Source organism: Eulemur rufifrons, chromosome 4, assembly GCF_041146395.1.
Source record: "Eulemur rufifrons isolate Redbay chromosome 4, OSU_ERuf_1, whole genome shotgun sequence".
NCBI lineage: Eukaryota > Metazoa > Chordata > Mammalia > Primates > Lemuridae > Eulemur > Eulemur rufifrons.
Window position 1 is genome coordinate 81,295,149 of NC_090986.1, and position 24,052 is coordinate 81,319,200.

The 24,052-nt window shown below is 35.0% G+C and overlaps 1 protein-coding gene across 2 annotated transcripts in view; it reads left to right on the forward strand.

The window, feature by feature from the left end:
* XPO4 (exportin 4) overlaps window positions 1-24,052 on the forward strand; it is a 92,752-nt gene that overhangs the window by 32,767 nt on the left and 35,933 nt on the right. For both annotated transcript variants that reach the window (XM_069467445.1, XM_069467446.1), the window contains exons 7-9: window positions 15,319-15,431; window positions 19,929-20,086; window positions 20,337-20,511. In XM_069467445.1, coding sequence (XP_069323546.1) covers window positions 15,319-15,431; window positions 19,929-20,086; window positions 20,337-20,511 — 446 coding nt within the window. The remainder of the gene's footprint in view (window positions 1-15,318; window positions 15,432-19,928; window positions 20,087-20,336; window positions 20,512-24,052) is intronic.

Consider the following 24,052-nt stretch of genomic DNA (forward strand, 5'->3'; position numbering starts at 1 on the left):
ACTAATGATAAGCAAACAGGAAATAGATGCCGAGCCATATCAGAGATTTATGGTAAGATACATCTTTATTCCAGCAGAGCCAAGTACTACCACATTCACATACATAGATGTGTACTAATTGTTTGTGGCTGGTAAATTGTGGGATTTAAAAGGGTGTGGTGGGTTGTAACTTTCCCTTCTATTTTCAACTTACTGCTTTCATGCGGTAGAAAATTAACTGTAGAAGGATAAAGAAGGTAGAGTGAGTCTGACTCCCCAAACCACGAATTCTTTGGTTTTCTTTCCCAAGGGTAGTCGCGGTAAGCTGCTGCTTTATGGGGTGAAGCTACAGTGAGGTTAACCACTTTTTCCTTTTATTCCTATTCTGTAATCATCTTTTTCCTAATTAACCGCCTTTGTGGCTTCAGTATATTAATTTAGTTATTTTTGGTTTAAAAGAGGTACATATTTTCTTAGGTTTGCTTTTTAAAAAATTTCCCCTGTGAGTGTTGCAATATTATTTTTGCTCCAGTTTGCTTGCTTGTTTGTTTATTTATTTATTTAGATGGTGAGGCAGACTTTATACAGGGGCCCGTGGTGTCAGGTATAGGGACCACTGCGGTGGGATCTTGCAGTGAGGGAGATAGATTGGACTCAACTCCCTGCTCCAGTTTTTTTAGTTAAAATATGTTGAAAAGCCTTGAGAGATTTTAAAGTATCAGGCCATATGGAGCTATCAAAACATTAATTATATATGTAGGGAAAATCAACAAAATTTACACTGAATATATTGTATCCAATTTTGAAGTTTCTGTTTTAGGGGAAAATATAGTTGGTGGAGAGTGACTATTTCATAGAGAAACAGTTCTCTGGGCGTTTGGAAACAAAATTTGTCTAAAAGATACACACACATAAAATATTTTATAAAGTATTTAGGTAAAGCTTTGGAAACCTGTCATCTGAAAATAAGCATTACTGTGGTGTTGCCAAAGGAAATAATAATAATCCCTTGTTTAAAGAAAATATATTTTGGTCTTGACTTGAGGATATTCTACTTCATGGCTTAAAAGTGAGTTCTTTTGTGACGGTAGATGTTTGTATCGTGCCATTTGTTGGCTCACTGAACTACAGCTAAATATTTCTTCCTTTGAGTGCATCAGCTTTAAGTGTAGGAGGAACTTGACAGTGGCATTAAACCTAACTACAGTTTTAGCACTAACTAGGGAAACCAATTTCAAGGAGCTCAAGTCTCACTAATTTCTAATTTTGGCAATTACCTGAATACCATTTTCAATCAGTAGCGAAAGAATTGAGTAATTATTCAGCTTTATACCATGGAGAGGATCTGATAATCAAATTAGTCAAAACGTGTTGAGTTGGTGGCTTCTTTTTTTTAAGGCTGATCAAGTGAAGCAGTGGGAGTGGAGAAAGAAGAGTTGGTGGCTTCTTAAAAGATGATTTACCTTTAGGATAGACAAATGAATAACAAGACCATGTAAAATGTGTTTATATATTTTGTGTCTAATATATTTGATAACTTGGGATGGTATCATGTTAGATTAGGCTGTACTAAACTATCAATAATAATCCCCATTCATAATTTTTTATAATCTGCTTTCTTTTTTGTATCTTTTTATTTTAATACAATTTCAGACATAAAGATACACTGAAAGAATAGCTCAGAGAACTCTCATATGCCCTTTGTCAATTGTTAACATTTTCCCCATTTATTTTCTCTCTCTCCCCACATGCGTGTACGAGAGCACACACATGTACATTTATTCATGTATGTGTATGTGTATATTTAGGCTCATTTTTTTTTCCTTGGAGTCCTTTGGAAGTAATCATAGACATTGTACCTCTTTACCTCTGAATACTTCATTTTGTATTTCCCTAAGATCAAGAATTTTGAATTTACACTGTGGTTCTTATAAGAGATTGTCTTGCAAAACCATAGTATGATTTTGCAAATCAAGAAATTTAACATTGATACAATATTATCATCTAATCTACAAATCTTTCTTCAAATTTTGGCAGTTGTCTCAGTAATGTCCTTAGTAATTCTGTCCGCTTCTCGAAATCCAGGAAACAAAACATTATTACCATATCGTCTAAATCTTCTTTGATCTAGAATAGAAAACCATAAGGAAGAGAAAATATTGTTTATTAGGTGGAAGTGAATCAATATAAAGGGTGTCTCCTTCATTGTTTTCAGGTTGACCAGGCAGAGGAGGAGGAGGAAGAGGAGGGTTGGTCTTGCTGTCTCAGGGATAGCAGAGGTGGAAGAGGTGAGGAGGTGGAAGGGGAGGCAGGAGAGTCAGGCACACCTAGTGTAACTTTTATTGAAAAAAATCCACATGTAAATGGACCCACATAGTTCAAACTTGTCTTGTTAAAGGACAACTGTATAGATCAACTGTACAGATAATTCACGGAGCATCGGCTGTGATAGCTCAAGGGAGTAGGAGTTTGTGTCAATGGAAGGTTGTGTTTTGTACTTCAAGCTCTGGAGAGATGAACCTGTTTATTGCCTGAGGGGAGAAGTGAGGATTTAGGAAAGAAAATGTGATAATATAGTACTAGGCCAAGGACGTAGATGTTGAGATAGCCCAGGGCTTAGTTGAGTAGTGGGGAAGACAGAAAGGAAGCCCTCTGTGTTAATATGAGTTGCCTGCCTCGATGATCCAAGTTTCCTAGCTTTTGAACAATGATTTGATCAGCCTTGTCTAGGATTGTTCCAAAATGGAAGAACAAAGTGGTAGAAATCAGTATCTGATGGAATTTTAAAGTACACACATACAAAGCCATTGTGAAGTATTTAATCCTCTCTTTTTTGAGCAATCAATATTTCCTCCAATTATTGTCTCTATTTATACCTGGTATTGTGCCCTTTAAAAAAGAAAGAAGGCCAGGTGTAGTGGCTTACATCTGTAATCCTAGCACTTTGGGAGGCCAAGGCAGGAGGATCGCTTGAGGCCAGGAATTCAAAACCAGCCTGAGCGATATAGCAGGACCCTGGTCTCTACAAAAAAATAGAAAAATTAGTTGGACATGGTGGTGTGGCCTGTAGTCCCAGCTGCTTGGGAGGCTGAGGCAGGAGGAATGCTTGAGCCCAGGAGTTTGTGGTTGCAGTGAGCTTTGATGATGTCACGGCAGTCCAGCCTGGGTGACAGAGTGAGACACTGTCTCGAAAAAGTAAAAAGAAAATAGGTCAGGCACGGTGGCTCATGCCTGTAAGCCTAGAACCTTGGGAGGCTGATGCTGGAGGATCGCTGGAGGCCAGGAGTTTGAGACTAGCCTGAGCAAGAGTGAGACCACATCTCTATTAAAAAACAAAAAGAAAATTGAACTATAAAGTCATTAATCAGTGTTTGAAGTAGTTCATGTATTATCTCTTCCAGGGATATTTCTACTTTATAAGGAAGATATCCAAAAGAACCAATGTGAAGAATTTTTGACTTTGGGCCATTAGGAGGAAAGGGTGTTTGGGGAGCAGTTCCTTCAGTCTTGGGTCATAGCTGACTGTCTGTGCTCTACTTACCTGTATCATATTTTTACAAGTATTTTGTTTAACTTGGTAGTTCTTATATCTGTTCTGTGTCCCCTGTCCCTCCCCTCTTGCCTATAGTATGCACCTGTCCTGCCTATAGTTACACATCTCACTGAACTACACGACAGTTACACATAGCTGCCATAGGTGGTAGGGCCTTTGGAGAGTAGGAGGGGAGAAATGAAACTGCTTTTCTGATGTTGCATTGTTGCCGATTAGACAGCAGAGAAAGGAAGATCTGCTAAGTTGTTTGCTATTGCCTGAGCTGTGATGTGACATTTTATTTTCTCTTTCTAAACCCACAGATTTTTTTACTTATATTGTATCGTTTAAATTAGTACAGGAGCAGGGCGGTATGGATTGAACATTAGAAAAAAGTCTCCCTAATGAGGAAACTTGATTTTACACTACCTAACTCTGAATTGTTTGGTTTTTTAGGGCAAAGGCAACTTAGGAGCTGAACATTACATGTCAGTGGCAACATCATTAGGTGCCGCCCACCTTTTGGCTAGTAAGTTATATCATTTATTCAGGTATCAGTTTGGGCAAGTCTGATTTAAATATAATATTTCTCACTAGAAAATGATTTGTTTAAAATTATCTAAATACTTGAAAATATTTCACGAACCAGTCTGGATTATTTCAGTTCAGTAAATCTTAATGCATGCCCCTGTTTATGAGGCATGCAGTGTGCTCTGAAGCTGTGAGTTTAATGTTGTAGTATTTGGGAAATGATACTGATGAGAAGAGGGTAAGAGAGCTGCCCGCCAAATTTACGTGTTTTTCTCCCATGTTAGGTTTGAGTGAGAAGTGAGTCCTCAAGAAATTACAACTGTATAGAGAGGTTTAGTTTATTAATAGCTAAAATGAATTCTTGAAGATTTTCCTATACATTTTAATCTTGACAGTAGGATCTTTTTTTGGTTAGAAAGCTGCTATTGAGAGAGCAATCATGACCATGTGAATTTAATCCTTTCATGGGTTAAATAAATTTTGCTTTTGTCTTAGGTAGAACTCTGTACTTCCTACCCTGATAGTTGTTTTTAGCAGATTTTGGTGGTTGTGCAAACTGGGGGAAATTGTGTAAATTTATTACCATTCATGCACAGTGTTGCACTGAGAGTGGTCTGGGAGCATTATCTTGATAATATTAACATGTTAAGATCAGCCACCAAAGCAGTGTCCAATTGTCATCAACACCTAAATGTGTAGAGTTTAACTGAATAAAAGTAATGGAAATGTAATCTAATTGGGGTAAATATACTTGAGGTAGCCTTTTGAATATTTAGTTTCTCTATTTTTTAAATCCACGTAGGATGGTAAATATTCTTCACCATATATCAGTTTTACCTCACAAAGCAGAATGTAGTCAGAATTGTCATATACAGAAGACCTTTATTTTTAAAATTTAATTTAATGTTTAATGTTTTTTGTAGAGATGGGGTCTCGCCATGTTGCTCAGGTTGGTCTTGAACTCCTGGCCTCAAGCAGTCCTCTTGCCTTGGCCTCCCAAAGTGCTGGGATTACAGGTGTGAGTCCCTGTGCCCAGCCAAGACCTTTATTAAGATTTTAAAATATGTCACTTTTAGATTAAGTTACATAAAAGGTGTACTTGATGCATTATATTGCCTCTTTTCATTAAAATATCAGTTATTCTTAATTGATAATTCATGTTCAAAAACCTATTTGGCACCGTTAAGGCATATGGACAGCACAACATTTTTAGGCACAAGAAGGCACCATTTTTCCCTTTTTTTTTTTTTTTTTTTTGAGACAGAGTCTTGCTTTATTGCCCAGGCTAGAGTGAGTGCCGTGGCGTCAGCCTAGCTCACAGCAACCTCAAACTCCTGGGCTTAAGCGATCCTACTGCCTCAGCCTCCCGAGTAGCTGGGACTACAGGCATGTGCCACCATGCCCGGCTAATTTTTTCTATATAGGTTTTAGTTGTCCATATAATTTCTTTCTATTTTTAGTAGAGACGGGGTCTCGCTCTTGCTCAGGCTGGTCTCGAACTCCTGACCTCTAGCGATCCACCCGCCTCGGCCTCCCAGAGTGCTAGGATTACAGGTGTGAGCCACCGCGCCCGGCCCATTTTTCCCTTTTTTTAAAAAAAGGAAAACATTATTGAGATATAATTCTCATACCGTATAAGTCGTATATTTAAAATGTGCAATTAAGTGCTTTTTGGTTTATTCAGAGAGTTGTGCAACCTTCACCACCATCAATTTTAGAAAATATTCATCATTCCCCCAAAACCTCACACTCTTTCTTGGTTACCCCCTTAGTCTCCCCATTCCACACTGCCATCCATGACAACTACTAAATCTACTTTCTATCTCTATAGATTTGCCTATTCTGGATATTTTATGTAAATGGAATCATACAATATGTGGTCTTTTGTGACTTTTTTCACATGGCATAATGTTTTCAAGGTTTGTCCATGTTTGTAGCATTTATCAGTGATTCATTCCTTTTTTTGCTGAATAATATTCTATTATATGGAGATACCACATTTTATTTATCTGTTCATCTGCTGATCAAATGATGGGCTTTTGAGTTTTTCCTACTTTCTGAAAACAATATTTAATATACAGGCATGCCTCCTTTTATTGTGCTTTGCTTTATTGTGTTTTTTTTAGCATATTGAAGGTTTGTGGCAACCCTGTGTTAAGCAGGTCTGTTGGCTCCATTTTCCCAGCAGCATGTGCTCTCTTTGTGTCTCTGTGTCAGCATATTTTAGCAATCAAGTATTTTTAAATTAAGATATATACATATATATACTGTTTCTTAAATATAATGCTGTTGTACACAATATGCTACTCTACAGTATAAACATAACTTTCATATGTACTGGGAAATGAAAAAATTTTTGTGACTCACTGTATGGCAATGGTCTGGAAATGAACCTGCAGTATATCTGAGGTATTCCTGTAGCGTAATCCTGCGGTGAACATTCACGTACAAGTTTTTGCATGGAAGTATGTTTTTATTTCTCTTGGATACATAGGTAGGAATAGAGCTGCTGGGTCATATACTAACTCTACATTTATCATTTTATGGAACTGCAAGATTTTTTCCACAGCAGGTGCACTATTTTACATTAACATTGCAATGTGTGAGGATTCCATTTTGTCCACATTTTCAATACTTGTTGTCTGTCTCTTTGTTTATAGACATTGCATTGGATATGAATGGTATCTCATTGTGGCTTTGATTAGCATTACCCTAATGGTAAATGCTTTTTAACATCTTTTCTTGTGATTATTGGCCATTTGTGTATCTTCTTTGTAGAAAAATATATTCAGATCCTCTGTCTAATTTCTAACTGGGTTATTTGTCTTTTTTAAATTATTGAGTTGTAAGAGTTCTTTATGTATTCTAGGTAAAAGTCTCTTAACAGATATATGATTTTCAAATATTTTCTCCTATTCTGTGGGTTGATTTTTATGATGGCCTTTGAAGCACAGAAATTTTTAATTTTGATGATGTCTAATTTACCTATTTTTTCTTTGGTTGCTTATGGTTTTGTGTTATATTTAAGATCGCTTTGCCTAGCTCAAGGTCACAAAGAGTTAATTCTATATTTCCTTCTAAGAGTTTCATAGTTTTAACCCTTATAGTTAGGTCTATCATCCATTTTTAAGTTAATTTTTGCATATGGTATAAGGTAGGGGTCCAACTTCATTATTTTGCATGTGAATATCCTGATTTTCCAACACCATTTATTGAAAAGAATATTCTTTTCCCATTGAATTATCTTGGCCCCCGTGTGGAAAATTACTTGAGTGTAAATGTGAGGGTTTACTTCTGGCCTCTCAATTCAGTCTATTGGTCTATAAGTCTGTTCTTACGCCAGTACCACACTGTCTTGATTATTGTAGCTGTGTAGTAAGGTTTGAAATCAGGAAATGTGTGTCTTTTAACTTTGTACTTCTATTTCAAGATTGTTTTGCCTGTTATGTATCCTTTACATTTCCATATGAAATTTAGGATCAGTTTATCAATTTCTACAAAAAAGGAAGCTTGGGATTTTAGTGAGATTGTGTAAATCTGTTGATCACTTTGTGGAGTATTGCTTTGTTAACAATATTAAGTTTTCTGATCCATTTATTAAGCTCTTTAATTTCTTTAAACACTTAAAGTTTTCAGAATAGAGGTTTTATACTTTTGTTAAATTTAGTCATAAGTATTTTATTCTTAATTCGGTTATAAATTTTTTAAAATTTCATTTTCATATTTGTTGCTAGTGTATAGAAATAAATACAAATGATTTTTGTATGTTGACCATACATCCTATAATCTTAATGAACTCATTTATTATCTCAATGGATTTTTTTTTGGATTTTGTATATACATGATCATGCCATTTGCAAACCATTATTTTTTTTTACAGGATTGTTACATGTAGGTTTCCTATGTGCAAAAGATGATTTATGAAAGTATCCACATACTACCCAGGTGTGGGTGGTGCAGTGTCCACGGCTCCTGGGATTTGACAATGTTGAAATCACTCTGTGGCCCATTGAGCTAACTGCTCTGCCCACTGTGCCCCCGTCTCAGTCTCTTTAAAGAGACTATTGAGACGAAACCCACTTGCTTCTCATTCGATCTTAGAGTACTGTTGTGCAAAGAAAGTGTCCTGGTCCTATGATCTTCTGTCATGCCATCATACCCATTTGAAAATGGACGCTGAGATCCTGAATGATCTTATTTCTGCCTCCCTCTCACCACTCTCCTCCGTGCTCTTTCTGGTAGAGCTGCACTCATAGGCCACTGTTCCTTCTGCCCTGGTGCCTTTGCGCATGCTCTTTGTCTGCCTGGATCCTCAGTCTTTGCCTGGTCACCTCCTATTGTACTTCAGCTGCATACCCTAGACCAGGATAGGTTACTTGTATTATCGCTTCCCGTATGCGTGTTACATATTATTTCTTCCCATCTGGCTCACTTCTGAGTTATAATTTTTCATTCCTTAGATTATTTAAGTACAGTTGACCTTTCTGTATCTGAGGGTTCTGCATCTTTGGATTCAACTAACTGCAGTTTAAAAATATTCAAAATAAACAAAAAATAACAATAAAAATAATACGTATTAAAAACATTAAAAAATACTATTTACATAGCATTTACATTGTGTTAGGTATTGTAAGTAATCTAGAGGTGATTTAAAGTATATAGGAGTATGTGTGTAGGTTTTACGCAAATACTGTATCATTTTATATCAGGGACTTGAGCATCTATGCAATTTGGTATACAAAGGAGGTCCTGAAACGAATCTACTCACATACTGAGGGATGACAATAACGTCTGTTTACCCCTTCACGAAGCTGCATGAAAGCATGGACCATACTTTTTTTGCTTACTGCATCGTTAGCACCTAGTATAGATGATGCTCAAAAACTATTTATTATTTAATTATTGAAGGAAGCCAGTTCAAAAGTGTTAGCTCAGTTCTTGGATGTTTGTTTACTGCTAATATAGTTCAGCTAGTAGTTCACCTGGTGTCCACAAATGCTTAAGGGTTTTGGCAACGCTAATCATAAATGACAATATCATTTTGTAATAAGAATGTTTGGCAGATATGTGTGGTATGTTGGCTTCAGTAATATTTCTTTTTTTAGTTTGGTTACACTGTCTTTTATTGGTATTCTATTTTTGTGGATCTGATTTGGTTTTGGTAAACTTTTTTTTATCTTAATCTCTTGGGGAAAGCTAACTGGATCGTAAAAGTAGTGGCAGGATACAGAAGCTTTTACCTACATTGGATTTCCAGTAAAGCCAACCTTACTGTTTGGAGGCAAGGCTTGGGAAAAAATTCAGGTGAGGCCAGTTTTCCTATATTTCAAAGGATTTACAGTTGCTTGGACTTCAGTGCCACGCATAAGACTAGGCTCATTGGTTCTGTGCTGTGCCAGAAAGAGAATTAGCAGTTTTGTTGTTAGAAAAATTAATAGTGCAAGAGATTAAATCTTTAAGAAGAAAAATCAGGCTTCCTCTTGTTCCTGACACTTGTTTTACTAATGAAGTGGGGTAAAAAAAGAACATGGGAAAATGGAGAGAGTATTTCTTTAGTAAAATATCCATTGTTGCTACAGACCTTCCTATGTTGTAAAATACTTACAAGAATGGGCAGTGGAAATCTTCAGACTCTCTGTATTTGCTTGACGATAAGGTGTAGCTACGGTATGACTCATTTAATTTTTTTTACCTTCAGTCACCATTACAAATTGTGTTAGTAGATGAATAAGAACTTATTTGCATATTTAAGGACCTGTGTGTTTCCAAAGATAGCTTCATATTAAGATGTCTATACTTACTGAAAATACTGTTTGTTGTACGAGAACTCAAGACAGAAGACTTAGTAGGATTATGCAGTGACAGTCAGTAGCAGGGTGCGATTAAGCTCTGTCGTTCTGGCTCTTAGCCTAGTGTGTGTTTGTCTCTGGTCATGAATAGGGCAGGTGGTACATTTCTATATGCCTTTGATTTCACAGAAGTTGATGAGCTTTCCTAAGCAGAGAATTTTAGAGCTAGATAGGATTGTTGTGGGAGAGGGGGCAGGGAATGGAGAGGTAATTCTTCACTGTTCTTTGGTGCAGTTGAATTTACACGTGGCTGTAACTGATTTTCCAGGGGATTACAATGGCGTAGAGTTTAGAGACTGGTTGGGTTTTAGCACTTCAGAATTGGATCTCTTGCTGGAACCCTTGCTAAGAGGAAGTGGACTTGTGTTTGGTACAGTGACTGAAACGTCATTGTACTATTAATTCCTGGTTCTTTAATTTGATGAAAACATGGGAAGGTAAAGAAAGATTAGATTCAGATGAAAATTTTTCTTTCTTTCTTTCTTTTTTTTTTTTCTTTTTTGTTTTTTAGAGACAGAGTCTTGCTCTGTCACATAGGCTGGAGTACAGTGGCACAATCATAGCTCACTGTAGCCTCAAACTCCTGGGTTCAAGTGATCCTCCTGCCTTAGCCTCACAAGTATCTGGGGCTATAGAATTGCACCACCACACCTGGCTTTTTTTTTTGCGGGGGCGGGTAGAGACAGGTCTTGCTATGTTGCCTAGGCTGATCATGAACTCCTGGCCTCAAATGATTCTCCTGCCTTGGCTTCCCAAAGTGCTGGGATTACAGGCATGAGCCACTGCTTCTAGCTGACAAATTTTTTTAAAAGATAGAGGATTATTAAAAGACTGAAAGCAGCTCTATTTGCTTTTCTTATTGGTGGAATTGTGTTTTGTTTGGTTACAAATGAATTATTTTGATAAAAAATATAAATTATACAAATTCAGTATTTATTTTAGAAAAATTCATAAAGTCATAGCCCAAGAAAAATTTTGAATTACACTCTTATTTGAACTTTGGAAAAATGATACATACTTAACTAGTGCCAATCTGTTGCTAGTCATAAAATCTGACTAGCATGTAGTACATGTCATAAAACATTGTCTAATAAATAATGGGTTCATTGTCAGACTACTTTTATTGGTGACATATTTAAGAAAGATAAAGCAATGTAATGTCCAGATATTATAACATATTAGTGTCTATAAATCAAAACTTGTAATAGGGAAACTTGTTTTATTAAAATTACTATTTTTTAAGTGAAACTATTGCTTTATTTAACCTTTAAATCATTTTAAAAATAATTGTTTTAAGAATATGAGTGCTGCATTTTTGCATTCTGGTGGTAGTGGTTTTGTTTGGTTTTTATAGTATTCTACGTTAAGAATTATGGGGTGGAAATGATATTTTTGGATTTCTTATACCTACAGATAGAAATAGGTGATTATTTGGGAATACCAGATTAAAAATGAATTACGTTAATTCTTTACATTCTTTAAAATGTAAATATATGGTTGAGATCTGTATATAACTATTCTACTCACATTGTGATATGCTCTTCTAGTTTTTGAAAACCGAAAAATAATACATGTACATTGAAAATAACAATATTTCAGGTAATACTAAATACTATGCAATGAATAATAAGCCTCCCTCCCACATAAGAGCCTGCGTAGTCTCCTATTCAGAGGCAACAACTTCAATAGTTTCACAGTACAGTGTGGTAACTGAAACACATATTTCTTGTCAGAATAGCATTGTTCTTAAAAATTTGTTCTGTTCGTCATTACAGTGTTCTTTTTGTTGTTTTTACATTTAACTTTTTATTTAAATGCTTTTGGGGATAGTTAAATGTTCTTTTAGTAGAGTGGGATATTATTTGTAGCTATAGGATTGTGTCTTATCATAAAAACTATAGTATATGTGCCTTTTACTATGAAAACATGGTATTATTAATGGTACTGCCAGACTGGGTGATTAAAAAGAAGGTAGTTAAGTCTACAGTGTTGTCGATTGGTTCTTTAATGGACAATAAGGGTAGCCTCTTTTGCATTACAGCTGTGCTTTCTTCATAGAAGGCAAACATCATGCCAGAGATGAAAATCCTTTCCAGGTTTGGAGTTAGAAAATGAAACTCACATGGACTTTTAAAATAATCATGGGGAAAAGTTATTTTGTTAATAGGTATCACATACTAGACTCACAAATCTCTCTATACTATTGGCTACGTGTAAGAAATTCAAATCTTAACAATATTCTGATTATCAGCTTTTTAGAGAAATTTGGCTATACAGTTGGGTACCAGGAACAGTGTACTTAAAAACAGACTGCTGTCAAGAGGGGAAAACCAAGATTAAAAAAGATAGGATTTGAGGATTATTTTGAACCCAGTGTTTAGGTGAGCAATTGCAATTAATTTCATTTCATATCTGGAAAAGGCCCTCTCTTAAATTCATATTCATTTTCCCTTAAATAATTGATATCCAGAAGTATATAAAGTATATACTTTTTATAATTAAAAAAAGGTAAAGGAGAGAATTAATCCAGAATCTTGGTTTAGGTTTGTTTAGTTTTCTTTTGTAAGATTTATTTTTCTTTTGTACTTTTCTACTGATACTTTTGTAAGATTTACTAATCTTTGAAGTTATCATCTTCCACTTACTAAATATTGTTACCCTCCTTGCTGTATTATAGCTGGCAGGCCTTGTTAGAAGGTGGGAGACACTCTTCATTCACTTGGAATAAGATTTTCCATATTTCGAAAAGTAGCGAAATTTATAAATATTATTCCCTTTGCTTCTGCCACCTATGTTATTTTTCTTTGCTTGAACTGTCTGGAGATCTTGGAGGGAAGTTTGAACTTTTTCTTGCAGCTGCAGCACCTGAAGTATTTTCCTTCTTATCCAGAGGGCACATGCATCTGCTAGCTACTAAAATGGCAGATCATCTGCTTTGAGGCCATTTTATTATGGTTATGTGAACCCATTTGTGTCTCATTTCCCACCCAATTTAAAAATAAAATCATGATACCTTTTTGAACATATAAAGTTTTAATAAGTTGTTATATTCCTGGTTAAAAATGTTTAGTAATTATATACATATATTTTGTTAGATTTGGATAGCTAAAAAATAAACAATTTAGTATCATTTTAATGTCAGACTGTAAACTAAAATATGGAATTAGATTGTCATAATTTCTGCATTTTTGCTCAACACAGTATACAGTATAGCCCTTTATTAATAAATACATTTTATTACTGAAGTTTATATACCAAAAATTACCTTTCAATTAAATAAATGGCATGTTCAAAATAAAGGGAGATAAAACTGGAAAAGAATAAATGGGGTATTTTTCTATTTTTATTAATTACAAGGAGTTGATTGCCTTACTCAGATAATTTATTTCATATACTGCAGTCTCCCCCACTTCCCATTGTGGAAAATCTCAAAGATTTTCAGTAGGGAGGATACCCAGCATTACCAGCAGTCAGTTCACAGCCAGCCTTCTTTTGTCTATACTCTGCCATCCCCAGACTATTTTGAAGCAAATCCTAGATGTCAGATCTAAGTTTCATTCATAAATATTTCGGTTTTTTTTTTTTCTATGAAAGATAATCAAGCCTTCATTTTTAAACCACAATAAAAAGATCTGGTATTGAATCAGTATATTGTATTGAATGAAGAATACAGCATTAACTTTAGGCCAGAATAAGTGCCGAGTGGGAAAATGAGCCTAGGTTATATTGATAACTCTTGGTATTCACAGGCTGATTTTTTTCCTCTTCTTTTATTTATTTATTTATTTTTTTATTTTTATTTTTTTGAGACAGAGTCTCACTTTGTTGCCCGGGCTAGAGTGAGTGCCATGGCGTCAGCCTAGCTCACAGCAACCTCAAACTCCTGGGCTCAAGCGATCCTACTGCCTCAGCCTCCCAAGTAGCTGGGACTACAGGCACGCGCCACCATGCCCGGCTAATTTTTTGTATATATATATATATGTTTTAGTTGTCCATATAATTTCTTTCTATTTTTAGTAGAGACGGGGTCTCACTCTTGCTCAGGCTGGTCTTGAACTCCTGACCTCGAGCGATCCACCCGCCTCGGCCTCCCAGAGTGCTAGGATTACAGGCGTGAGCCACCGCGCCCGGCCATCCTCTTCTTTTTAAAATTCAGGCTTACTTTATTCTGAGTTCCAGTAGCTCCTTTTTTTTTTTTTTTTTGCTTTCTACTCTTTCCCTCTACCTCCACAAGAGGGCAGATAAGGAAGAAAGAAGTAAAGTTTAAATGAATCTGATTTGAGTTTCACTTTTGTTAATCTAAGGGAGTTGTGGAACATTTTTGAGGTGACTTTTCAGAAACAAGCCTTAACTTCTTTCCTTCAAACAACTCGCAGTGAGACAAAATAAAATTAGCTATTTTAAAGGGAGGTGAGCAATAATCTTTCTAAAAAAGGGTTTCCAAAGCATTAGCACAGCTTTTAATTTTCTCTGTGATTAACAGTTTCTCTTCAAAAATAATGATTTGAGCTTTAATGAAAATATAGCATTTTAATTTTTATCTAATTTTTACTACAGTTTTGGACAGCTATTGTTAAGATTTCTCATTTAGTGATGTGAATGTTGCCTAGTTGAGGTATTTTAGCTGTGCATTTGAATAGCAATGGAAGAGGCATAACTACTGTCTTTATCCCCAATTTTTTCATGTACTAAAAGCCTCAGTTACTGTGGCAGTGTTACTGAATGAATTATATTCGTAAACACCTAAAATATGTTAGTTACTTTATGTCAAAAACAGTATTCTGTTTGAAGCATATTTGACATTGAATGCCTGCACACCATGTAACTTGCTGTTTAGTCTGTGGGAATTTTGAATAAGCATCTGTGAAGTTTTTTGTCAATGGATTATTTCTTTGTTGGACTTGGTATTTGGATACTGTGATCTGTGGTAGTTTTTGTTCTTTGATATGATGTATGTTTACTCTTCTTGGGTTTTTGCCCTCTGGTTTTCCCAGTGAATGTATTTCTTTTGGAAAAATGCTATTTAGTATTTGTGCTTTTAGCTGTTATAATATATTGTGGGAAATGATGAGATAAACTTGCCGAAATCGATTCTTCTTTTTGTATATATTTTGGCATGTCTTTTGCAATTAGTGTTTTTCCTTCCATTACCACCATTGAGATCTCTGATTATCAAAGTTTCTATATCCCTGCAGCATGACACATAATTACAAAGAAACGGTTATCTTACATTCCTACAGCGTTCTTTTTTTCCAGCACTTAATGCCTTTTATTCCTTAGCTTCATGCATGAATTATGTAGCATATGTGAAGAGGCTTAAACTGTTACCATTACATTCTTTCTGGAGGGCTCCTGTTATATTTAGGATGTACTTATACTTTAGACAAAGTAAGAATGTTATTGTTGTCGACCTTGACACCAGATAACTGGGCAGACATTATATAGCTATGTTTGAATCCTCACAAAATGTGCTGTTGAAGCCAACAGAGTCCTGGCGGGAGACTCTTCTGGACAGCAGAGTTATGGAGCTTTTCTTCACCGTAAGTCTTAGTCTTCATCTCTAGTAGCAAGGGCCACAGAAAAGAGGAAATACCTTTGTATCTTTTTTAAGTAAAACGGGAAAGGTTGCTTTTCTCCCCAAAGGCTTCTCTTCTCAAATATATATTTGCTTGAACAGAAATTATATAAGAAGATTCTTGCTAATTTGTAAAAGCATTATTTAGTTATGAAAGAAAGGTTCAATATTTTAGAGGAGAAGTTCTCTAACTTCTTATCTCAGGACTCGTTTATACTCTTAAAAATTATTGAGGACCCCAGAGAGCTTTTGTTTATGTGGATTATAGCTATTAATATTTATCCTATTAAAAATTCAAACTGAGAACTTTAAAAAATAATTTATTCATTAAAAATAGCAATAAGAAACCATTGCATATTAACATAAATAGCATTTTAGTGAACAACTAACTATATTTTTGAAAACAAAGCAAGTTTTCTGAGAAGAGTGGCATTGTTTTACAGTTTTGCAAGTCTCTATAACGTCAGGCTCACTTGAAGACGGCCAGATGCTGTTACCTGCTGCTACCTTTAATTGGTTGCAGTATTGCACATCATGCGGCCTCAGGGAAACCCCACCGTATATGTGGATGACGGTGAGAATGGAAAAGGCAGATACTGTCTTAGTATTACTGTGGAAGTAGTTTTCCCTTACAGACATCCTGATAGGGTCTTAGGAAGCTTTAGGAGGTCCCTGGACCACATTTTGAGAACTGCTATTCTAGAGTAGTGTACTAATTATGTACTGATTATATTTACCAGTCATGGGTTAAGTTAGTATTATTGCATAGAAATTGATTTCAGGTATAACTTTAAGCAGTCCTTTTTATTATTGGCTAAATGTCAGGAAGTAAGCAGTATGTTCTCACATTTGCCAATGCATTTCCCCAATGGAATAGTCAAAACCTGGGGGAAAATGTGGGTGTGTGTGTTGGATGTTAATTTGCAGTTATAGGGTGAGTATACAAGTTAGTTATATATAGTGACTTGGACAAAAGCCCAAATGAAGACCAATTAAAAAGAAAAAGGCTATTTTGCTTAATCCCAATCATTAATTATAGTTTCTTTTCATGTTTTAAAAATATTATGTGTGAGCCTTACAAATGCCTTTTTTGATGGACCCATTTAAAGTATTGTAGTTAATGTGGTTATGTATTTAAAAATATCTAGAACAAGGTTACCCATCCACGAGTGTAGATAAAAGATATTTTCTATAGAAATGTTCAGACTGAGCATTAATCACCTTGCATTTTCTTTTTAAAATCAGAGAAATGACTAAAAACACTATCAAGATCAAAGAGATAATTGTAACTAAATTTTAAAATTCTGTTGCCTGCCTCATCTGATAGGAATTGTTTTGATACGAATCCAAGCTCAAGTCTTTGTATTATGCACTTGACTGAAAGTAGATCCCACTCCAGCAGTTTTTGAAAAGGTGAAAAACTTGCTGGCAGGACTGGAAACAACTCCACCAAATCTGAACAGCTGTCTAGACAAACCAGACAGCTGCTTCTGTCAGCTGTGAACTACCACATGCAAATAACTTTTGAATTTGCAAGTTAACCCTTTTTACTTTATTTTAACAATTTTATATTTGTGGCTAGTTATTTTCATTTAAGTAGTTTATAAACAATTTTAATTTTGTTATTTGTTACAAGATTTATAATGGCTAATCTTTTTATGTAATTTTTGTCACCTTTATTTTCTCATACATGAATTCATTGCCTAATTTAAAGCACTTTTCCACTGGATATCACTATTTTGCTAGATTTGAATAGATACATATAAACATACTGTTGCCTCAGATCAAGACTTTAAATATGTTGATCATAAGACTATAAGTATGTTGGAAGGCTTTTAGTTGGACCCTTCAGAAGTTTACAAACTTCTCTATTTTTCTTTCTTCCATAAGGGTTTAAAAAAACCACTCTCATTAGGTTTTCCTCCTACCTTTTTGACAGATTCTTCTTGATCTCACTTACGGTCTCTTCTTTCTTTGCTCATTGCATAAATATTGGCATTCCTATCTTAATTCTCAGCCTTGCTGACTATATACACTTTCCTGGGGCTATCTCTTCCACACGTAGGACTTTAGGCACCAGTTCACCAATGACTCCTGAATCTATATTCAGCACAGGCTGCTCAAGAGTTCCAGGGCCTTATAATCCAAGTGCTTACTGAATGTTTTAATTTGGATAGCCCACAGACATCTCAGATTTAACATGTTCCAGTAGAATTTGTCATCTTACTGACTTGCTTCTCCTTTTTATTCTTTGTCTTGATGAATAGCCTCACCATTCATCTCGGTGGGTGTCCTGCTAGACTTTACTTCCTCCTATTCCTCTGCCCCTTTCCCATATTCAGGTGGTGAATTCAGTTTGTAATTGTATAATACAGTTTATATTGAAATACATGTTCAGATATGGTAGAACTCTTTTGTAATGCTGACATTGGAAGAAGGGCAAGAATCTATATTCTGTAAGAATGATGAGTTTTATGTTCATATTTTAAGGAACATAAATTAAACTTGAACAATATAGGCAATTGCTAAGGACAGTTTTTTATTTTTGTTTTGTTTTATTATAGTGTCAACATTAGCTATTTCATTGAGGGTATTCTTTCATTTGATTCCTTACTTCTAGACCAGAAACGAGCAACCATCTGGCTCTCTGGGTAGAGAAGATTGTGAGATGGGTTTCTGTTGTTCCAGATTACATTGCATCTGTTGATAGAATGTATCCCTGGATGTCATGCTTAAATGTTGACTAGTTTCCAAGGCATGATGATAAAAATTTAGTTAAGGATTTCAGATAAAGAATTTTATGAGTTGAGTTCAAAAGTTCATGAACTAGACAATGTGCATATATAGATTTGTCAGTTGTACTTTGAATTTATTATATAAAACTTAAAATACATTGGAATATGGTTTGAAAAACATTTGTATTCTAGACCAGGGATTGGCAGACTTTTTCTGTGTAGGGATGGATAATAAATAATTTAGGCTTTGCAGGTCATAGGGTTATATTCAGCTCTGCCCTTGTAGTGTAGAAGCAGCCATACATGATGATGTATAAACAGACAAATGTGGCGGCGTTCCATTAAAACTTTACTGATGGTTGTTAAAATGTGAATTTTGTAGAATTGTCACAGGTCACAAAATGCTATTCTTTGATTTCCGCCCAAATGAAAAAACTTAGTTTGCAGCCACACAAAAATAGGCAGGAGGCCAGATTTGGCTTGTGGGCTGTTGTTTGCCAATGCCTCTACTACTCCAAAGAGTATAACATATTTTAAGCATATCAGTAGATCCATTAACTTTGTAGTTTTTAGAGTCATTTTAGTGTTTTAAATTTCATTACTAGAACCTTAAGAAGTTTAAGGATTAAGGATCAGTGGAATCATTCAGTGAGCAAGGACCGAGTGGTCATTGTGCCCCAGCATACCAATGAGTACTTGAAGGAAATGTTCTAACCTCAAGTAATTGATAAATGATTTGCAGAGTCAAAGTGGACATAACCTGAAACAAATAGTGAATAAATGGTCAGTATTACATAACATTCACAAAGTAGATAACTTTGTGTAGGAAAGAAAAGGGCTGGGGTAGTGCTTATGGAAAGTAGGAAAGGATCACAGTAAATGTTGGATGGATTTAGATTAACAGTTATCATATTTCTTCACGAAATTTTTCTTGGTTATTTTAATTATGTCAGATCACAGAAGTGAAACCTTTACTATCTGAGAATATCAATACTGTACAATTAGGGAGCAATATTTTGAGAGCATTTCCTTCATATAGAGCACTGTATACCAGCTGTTTCACATCCATATTACATCATTGAAATAAAACCTAGGTGAGCTTTTACATGGATTTAAGTATAATTTAAAGTTTTCATTTAAAAAGATTTTAGCATTTATTAATGGCAATGATGCAGGATAAAATGACATTCAAACAAATTGTAGGCAATATGAGATTAATGAAAGAGTGTGCTTATGTGTTGGTTGAATGAATGAATGATTGTCTAGGGATTTAGCAATATATTGGTTTTCTAAGTGTGCAACTGTTTACTTCCACTAAAGCAGCATCTGTATACTCTGAACTTGTCTGCTAACTTTAGCAAGAAGCTGTAGCTAGGCATAGTTAGCATAATACAGATGACTGTCGTTGCTGTTTTTAGAAGAAGCAGTATGTCTGACTGGCTGGCATCTGTTTCTCTCTTTGTCATAACATGCTGGAGACAGTTCAATTTTCAAAATGTAGGTAGCCCTCAATTAAGAATTAATTGATATGTTTAAAATCATGGCCTATGATATAAAGCAGGCTGAAGGACAATTTAGTTTAATTCAAATTTAGTTTAATTCAGGAATTAATTTTCTAGAAATAACCAGCTACAGTGAATTTTTCTCTTGCCTCATTTGGCATGGTAGACACGTGACCCTTACAAAAGAAGAATTTATTTTTATGGATTAGTAATTCTTTCTAACAGGTACATCGAAAAATCCGAGAAGATTCAGATATGGCACAAGATTCTCTGCAGTGCCTTGCCCAGTTAGCTTCTCTTCATGGACCCATCTTCCCTGATGAAGGATCACAAGTTGATTATCTAGCACACTTCATTGAGGGATTACTGAATACTATCAATGGGTAGGTATACTTGCCCTTTCTAACTGAAAAAGGAACTCTTCATTTTTTTCTTTGTGTTTAACAGTGGAGGAAAAAAAGAAGTGATTTATTTTTTCCCCTTCTTATATTTTGAAGTAAAATATGGGTAATTTGAAGTTAATGCACAGAGACATACTATTTAAGATGAGTAAGAATATTTGCATGTTTGGAAATGAGTTACTGTAACTTTTCTTCTACTGTCACTTAAAAATACTCATTATTTGGTTTGTAGAATTGAAATAGAAGATTCTGAGGCCGTGGGAATCTCCAGCATTATAAGCAACTTGATAACTGTGTTCCCTCGAAATGTTTTAACTGCCATTCCAAATGAACTTTTCTCCTCCTTTGTTAACTGCCTCACACACCTCACTTGTTCTTTTGGGCGAAGTGCTGCATTGGAAGAAGTGGTGAGTGATTGTTCTAAAGTAAATTTATGTTGTTCACAAGGAAATTTGCTGTGCTGTTGGAACATTTCTCATGACAAGTAATTATTTTAATTGAGTGCTAGTAGCTATTGTTAAAATTACGTTTTTGTTTATATGTGCAAATTATTTGGCAACACGTGTTGGGTAACATGACCTTTAAAAATGTGTTGATTAAAATTACTGTAGTAGGTGATGTTTATTGGTCTTAAGATTTTAATTTTGAGAGAATTTAGTACCTGAATGTAGAAAATGGAATGAAATGCTTATATTAAAAATTATTTGACTCTTAAATGCAGCTGATAAAAAATTTTTAAAAATTACGTTGAAAGCCCACTTTAATAATGAAAACTTTGATTAAGTTTACCGGGTGCTACTGTGGTATGGTTGTGATTATGTGTAATTTTTAATTTTTTTGAGAATTTTTATTTTGGACTTACTTGGAAATTAAGCATAATTTGATTGAAATCATTGTAACATGCTTATTTTGATTACAGTGTGCTCTTTATTTATTTGGTGATATGGTTTAATAATATGTCTTGGTAGAATTTAATTTACATTAAAATTAAGGCCAACAACAGTACTAAAGATGTTTTTTGGTACAAATTTTTATATGGACATTTTCCACATTTTATATTTAAATTTAGAAAACATGTACTAAAGCCCTTTGACAACAAAGCTGCTTTTGTAACAATTACTGTGAACACCTACATTAATCATGGAAAATAACTGATTTTTTCCTACAAAGTAGTTACTAAATTGTTGAAACTAATTTTTCTTTTTATGAATCAAAATGTGGAACTTTTCCAAAGATTTTAGAGTCAGAAGAATATTTGTAGATACCAGTTATAATTTCATGTTAAATCCTAAGTCGTTTGGTGGTGGGGGGGGGGGTTTGGTGATGCATATATGACTTTTTTATATCCCTTCAGATGTGTTCAGAGAATAAAGAACTCAGGAATGATTATGTTTATGTAATTGAGCACGTCAGTGACTTGATGAGAAAAGGAACCAGGTCAGGGAAGTATTTATAAGGTAGAAGAAATGTAGGTAAAGGAATAGAAGTTTAAAGTTATCATATGTCAGATTTGAATTTTTCAGGGGGATAATTTATGTTCTAAACATAAAAATTCAGGGAAATTTTAAATAGTTAAACTTTACTCAGACCCCTGTCGGATGATCACAGATTCTGAGCTAGTCAGCTTTCATTTAACATGGTTCCTTGTAGTTTCCCTTTCCCCCTTCGTTTATTTTCTCTCTACACCAGGTGGATTAAAGAGCATGTGGGTCACATATTTAGGAACTCAGCTACCTTTTAGTTTCTGTTTGTAAGTTAAAGAGTGTTCCTAAACATTTTAAAGAAGAATTGCTAGAAGACATGTGACATTCTTGCTTTGCAAATTTTAAGTTCAGAATTCATTTATTTTGATTAAGACATTGACAGCTTGGGAAATAAACAGTTTTTCTGTTAAGGGTTGACAAAGGAGTGTTGGAATATGGGAAGCTTAGACACATTTTCAGAGCAGTAGATGCATATTGTGTTTGTTTCACAAGAAGGCATGTTCTTGTTATGATGTACCTAACAGCTTTCATTTAAGACAAGTGTTACTTCTTTTAATCAATTTTTTAAATTGATGTTTCTGATATTTAAAAATTCTTTTTAAAAATAACTGGTCACCTATTGAAAAGGACAGAAGGAAAAGATTTGTCTAAAGCTTTGCATTAATCATAGAAGCTAGGTCATGGAGGTTGGATGAAGTTGAGGGCTGCTGAGGGGGTGGCCCCTGCATGGTGACTTGCCTCAAGACTAAATAAATCCTCCTAAATGTCATCTCAGCCTCAAGCTGCTTTCATTGTATCTTGTGTGTGCTGGGGGAGAGGGGCCTAGGGAGTGTACAGCTGATACCAGAAGTACATAAACAAATCTAGCCTAAGTAGATTGGACCTTCTGGGACAGAGAATGTGTCATCTTTTGTAATACTAGTACATAGCATATAGTTGTCCTGAGATGGAAAGATACATAAAGACGTGTCTCTTAAGCAAAATTCGAAATATTGAGCTATAAAAAAATAACTTTGGGACTCAGCATGATGTGGAAAGATCAAACTTTGGAGGGAGACGATATAGTCACGGGCCAGGTAGTAATAAAGTGCAGGAGCTTGGCCAAGCCGCTTCACCTTTTCTGAGCATGTTTCCTCACTGGTAAAGTCAGGATAATCATTCCTTCTGCTGCTTTATGGCATGGATTAACTACATGAAAGCTCCTGTACAGTGTGTACAATAAAATGTAGAATATTAATTTTTTTAATTAATTAATTTTTATTTCAGCATATTATGGGGGTACAAATATTTAGGTTACATATATTGCCTTTGCCCCACCCGAGTCAGAACTTTAAGTGTGTCCATCCCCCAGACGGTGCACACTGCACCCATTAGGTATGCATATACCCATCCCCTCTTCCCCTCTCCCATCTGCCCCGCACCCGATGAATGTTATTTTTTTTATTTTTTTTTTCATCTTATTGTTATGGGGGATACAGAATTGCAGGTTACATACGTTGCCCATGTACCGCCTTAGAATATTAATTTTTAAAATGAACGCTTATAATGGCCTTTATTGAAAGCCTATATTATATGTACTGTCTTACACCATTTGTTGTGTTTTGTTTTGTGCAAATTAATTATAATTTTGATTTTTAAAAATTTTTATAATTTTAGTGGTGTGAAATGTTTTGCTTTTCTTCAGTGTTGAAAGTTTCTTTTCCCAATAGGAAAACAGGTTCCACATGTGGACTTTGTTTCATTGTGATAATACTTTTTTCAGATCTATGTTTGTTTAGGAATACATACAGATTATCTTTTTAAAAATAGCAATTCATGTCTTTGATGGTGATTATGTTGCTATAGCAAGAAAAAAAAAGAGCATCTTGGGAAGAAACCTTCTTGGTACTAATGTGATTTTGAAGTATGTCCTTGCCTAGTGGTTTTAACCTGTGAGTGAAGAGACTATTTATGACCACCCTGACTTGCAGTTACTTGAGTCTGTGTTCACAGAGAGCAATGCTAGCCTTCAGCCAGGTTGTTCTGTGGCTGTTAAAGTTTCTTGATATTATCTGAAGCTTCCCAAAGCCGAGAATTTTTCATTATACCCCAGAAATCAAATTATTATCTATTGCTGTACGGAAGAGGTGAGAGTGATTGTAGAGAAGAAACAATATTGCCTTAAAGATAAAAATCCTAACAATAATTGTTCATATTAATATATCAACTATTTTATAAAATATTTATAATACTAGAGCATGCATTTGAATTGGTTCAGAGAAATTTGAGGAGAATATGATCTGAACTCTATACTCTACTTTCTTCCTTGGTTTCTTTTGTCAGTGGAAAATTTGAGTTCTGCCCACAAGTAGGATCATCAGAGTGAAGCCATGCCAGCATGTTGAATTACCTGAACAGAGAAGCCATCATGGCAATGAATTGTTTTGTATGTGCATTTTGGGGTGTGTGTGTGTGTGTGTGTGTG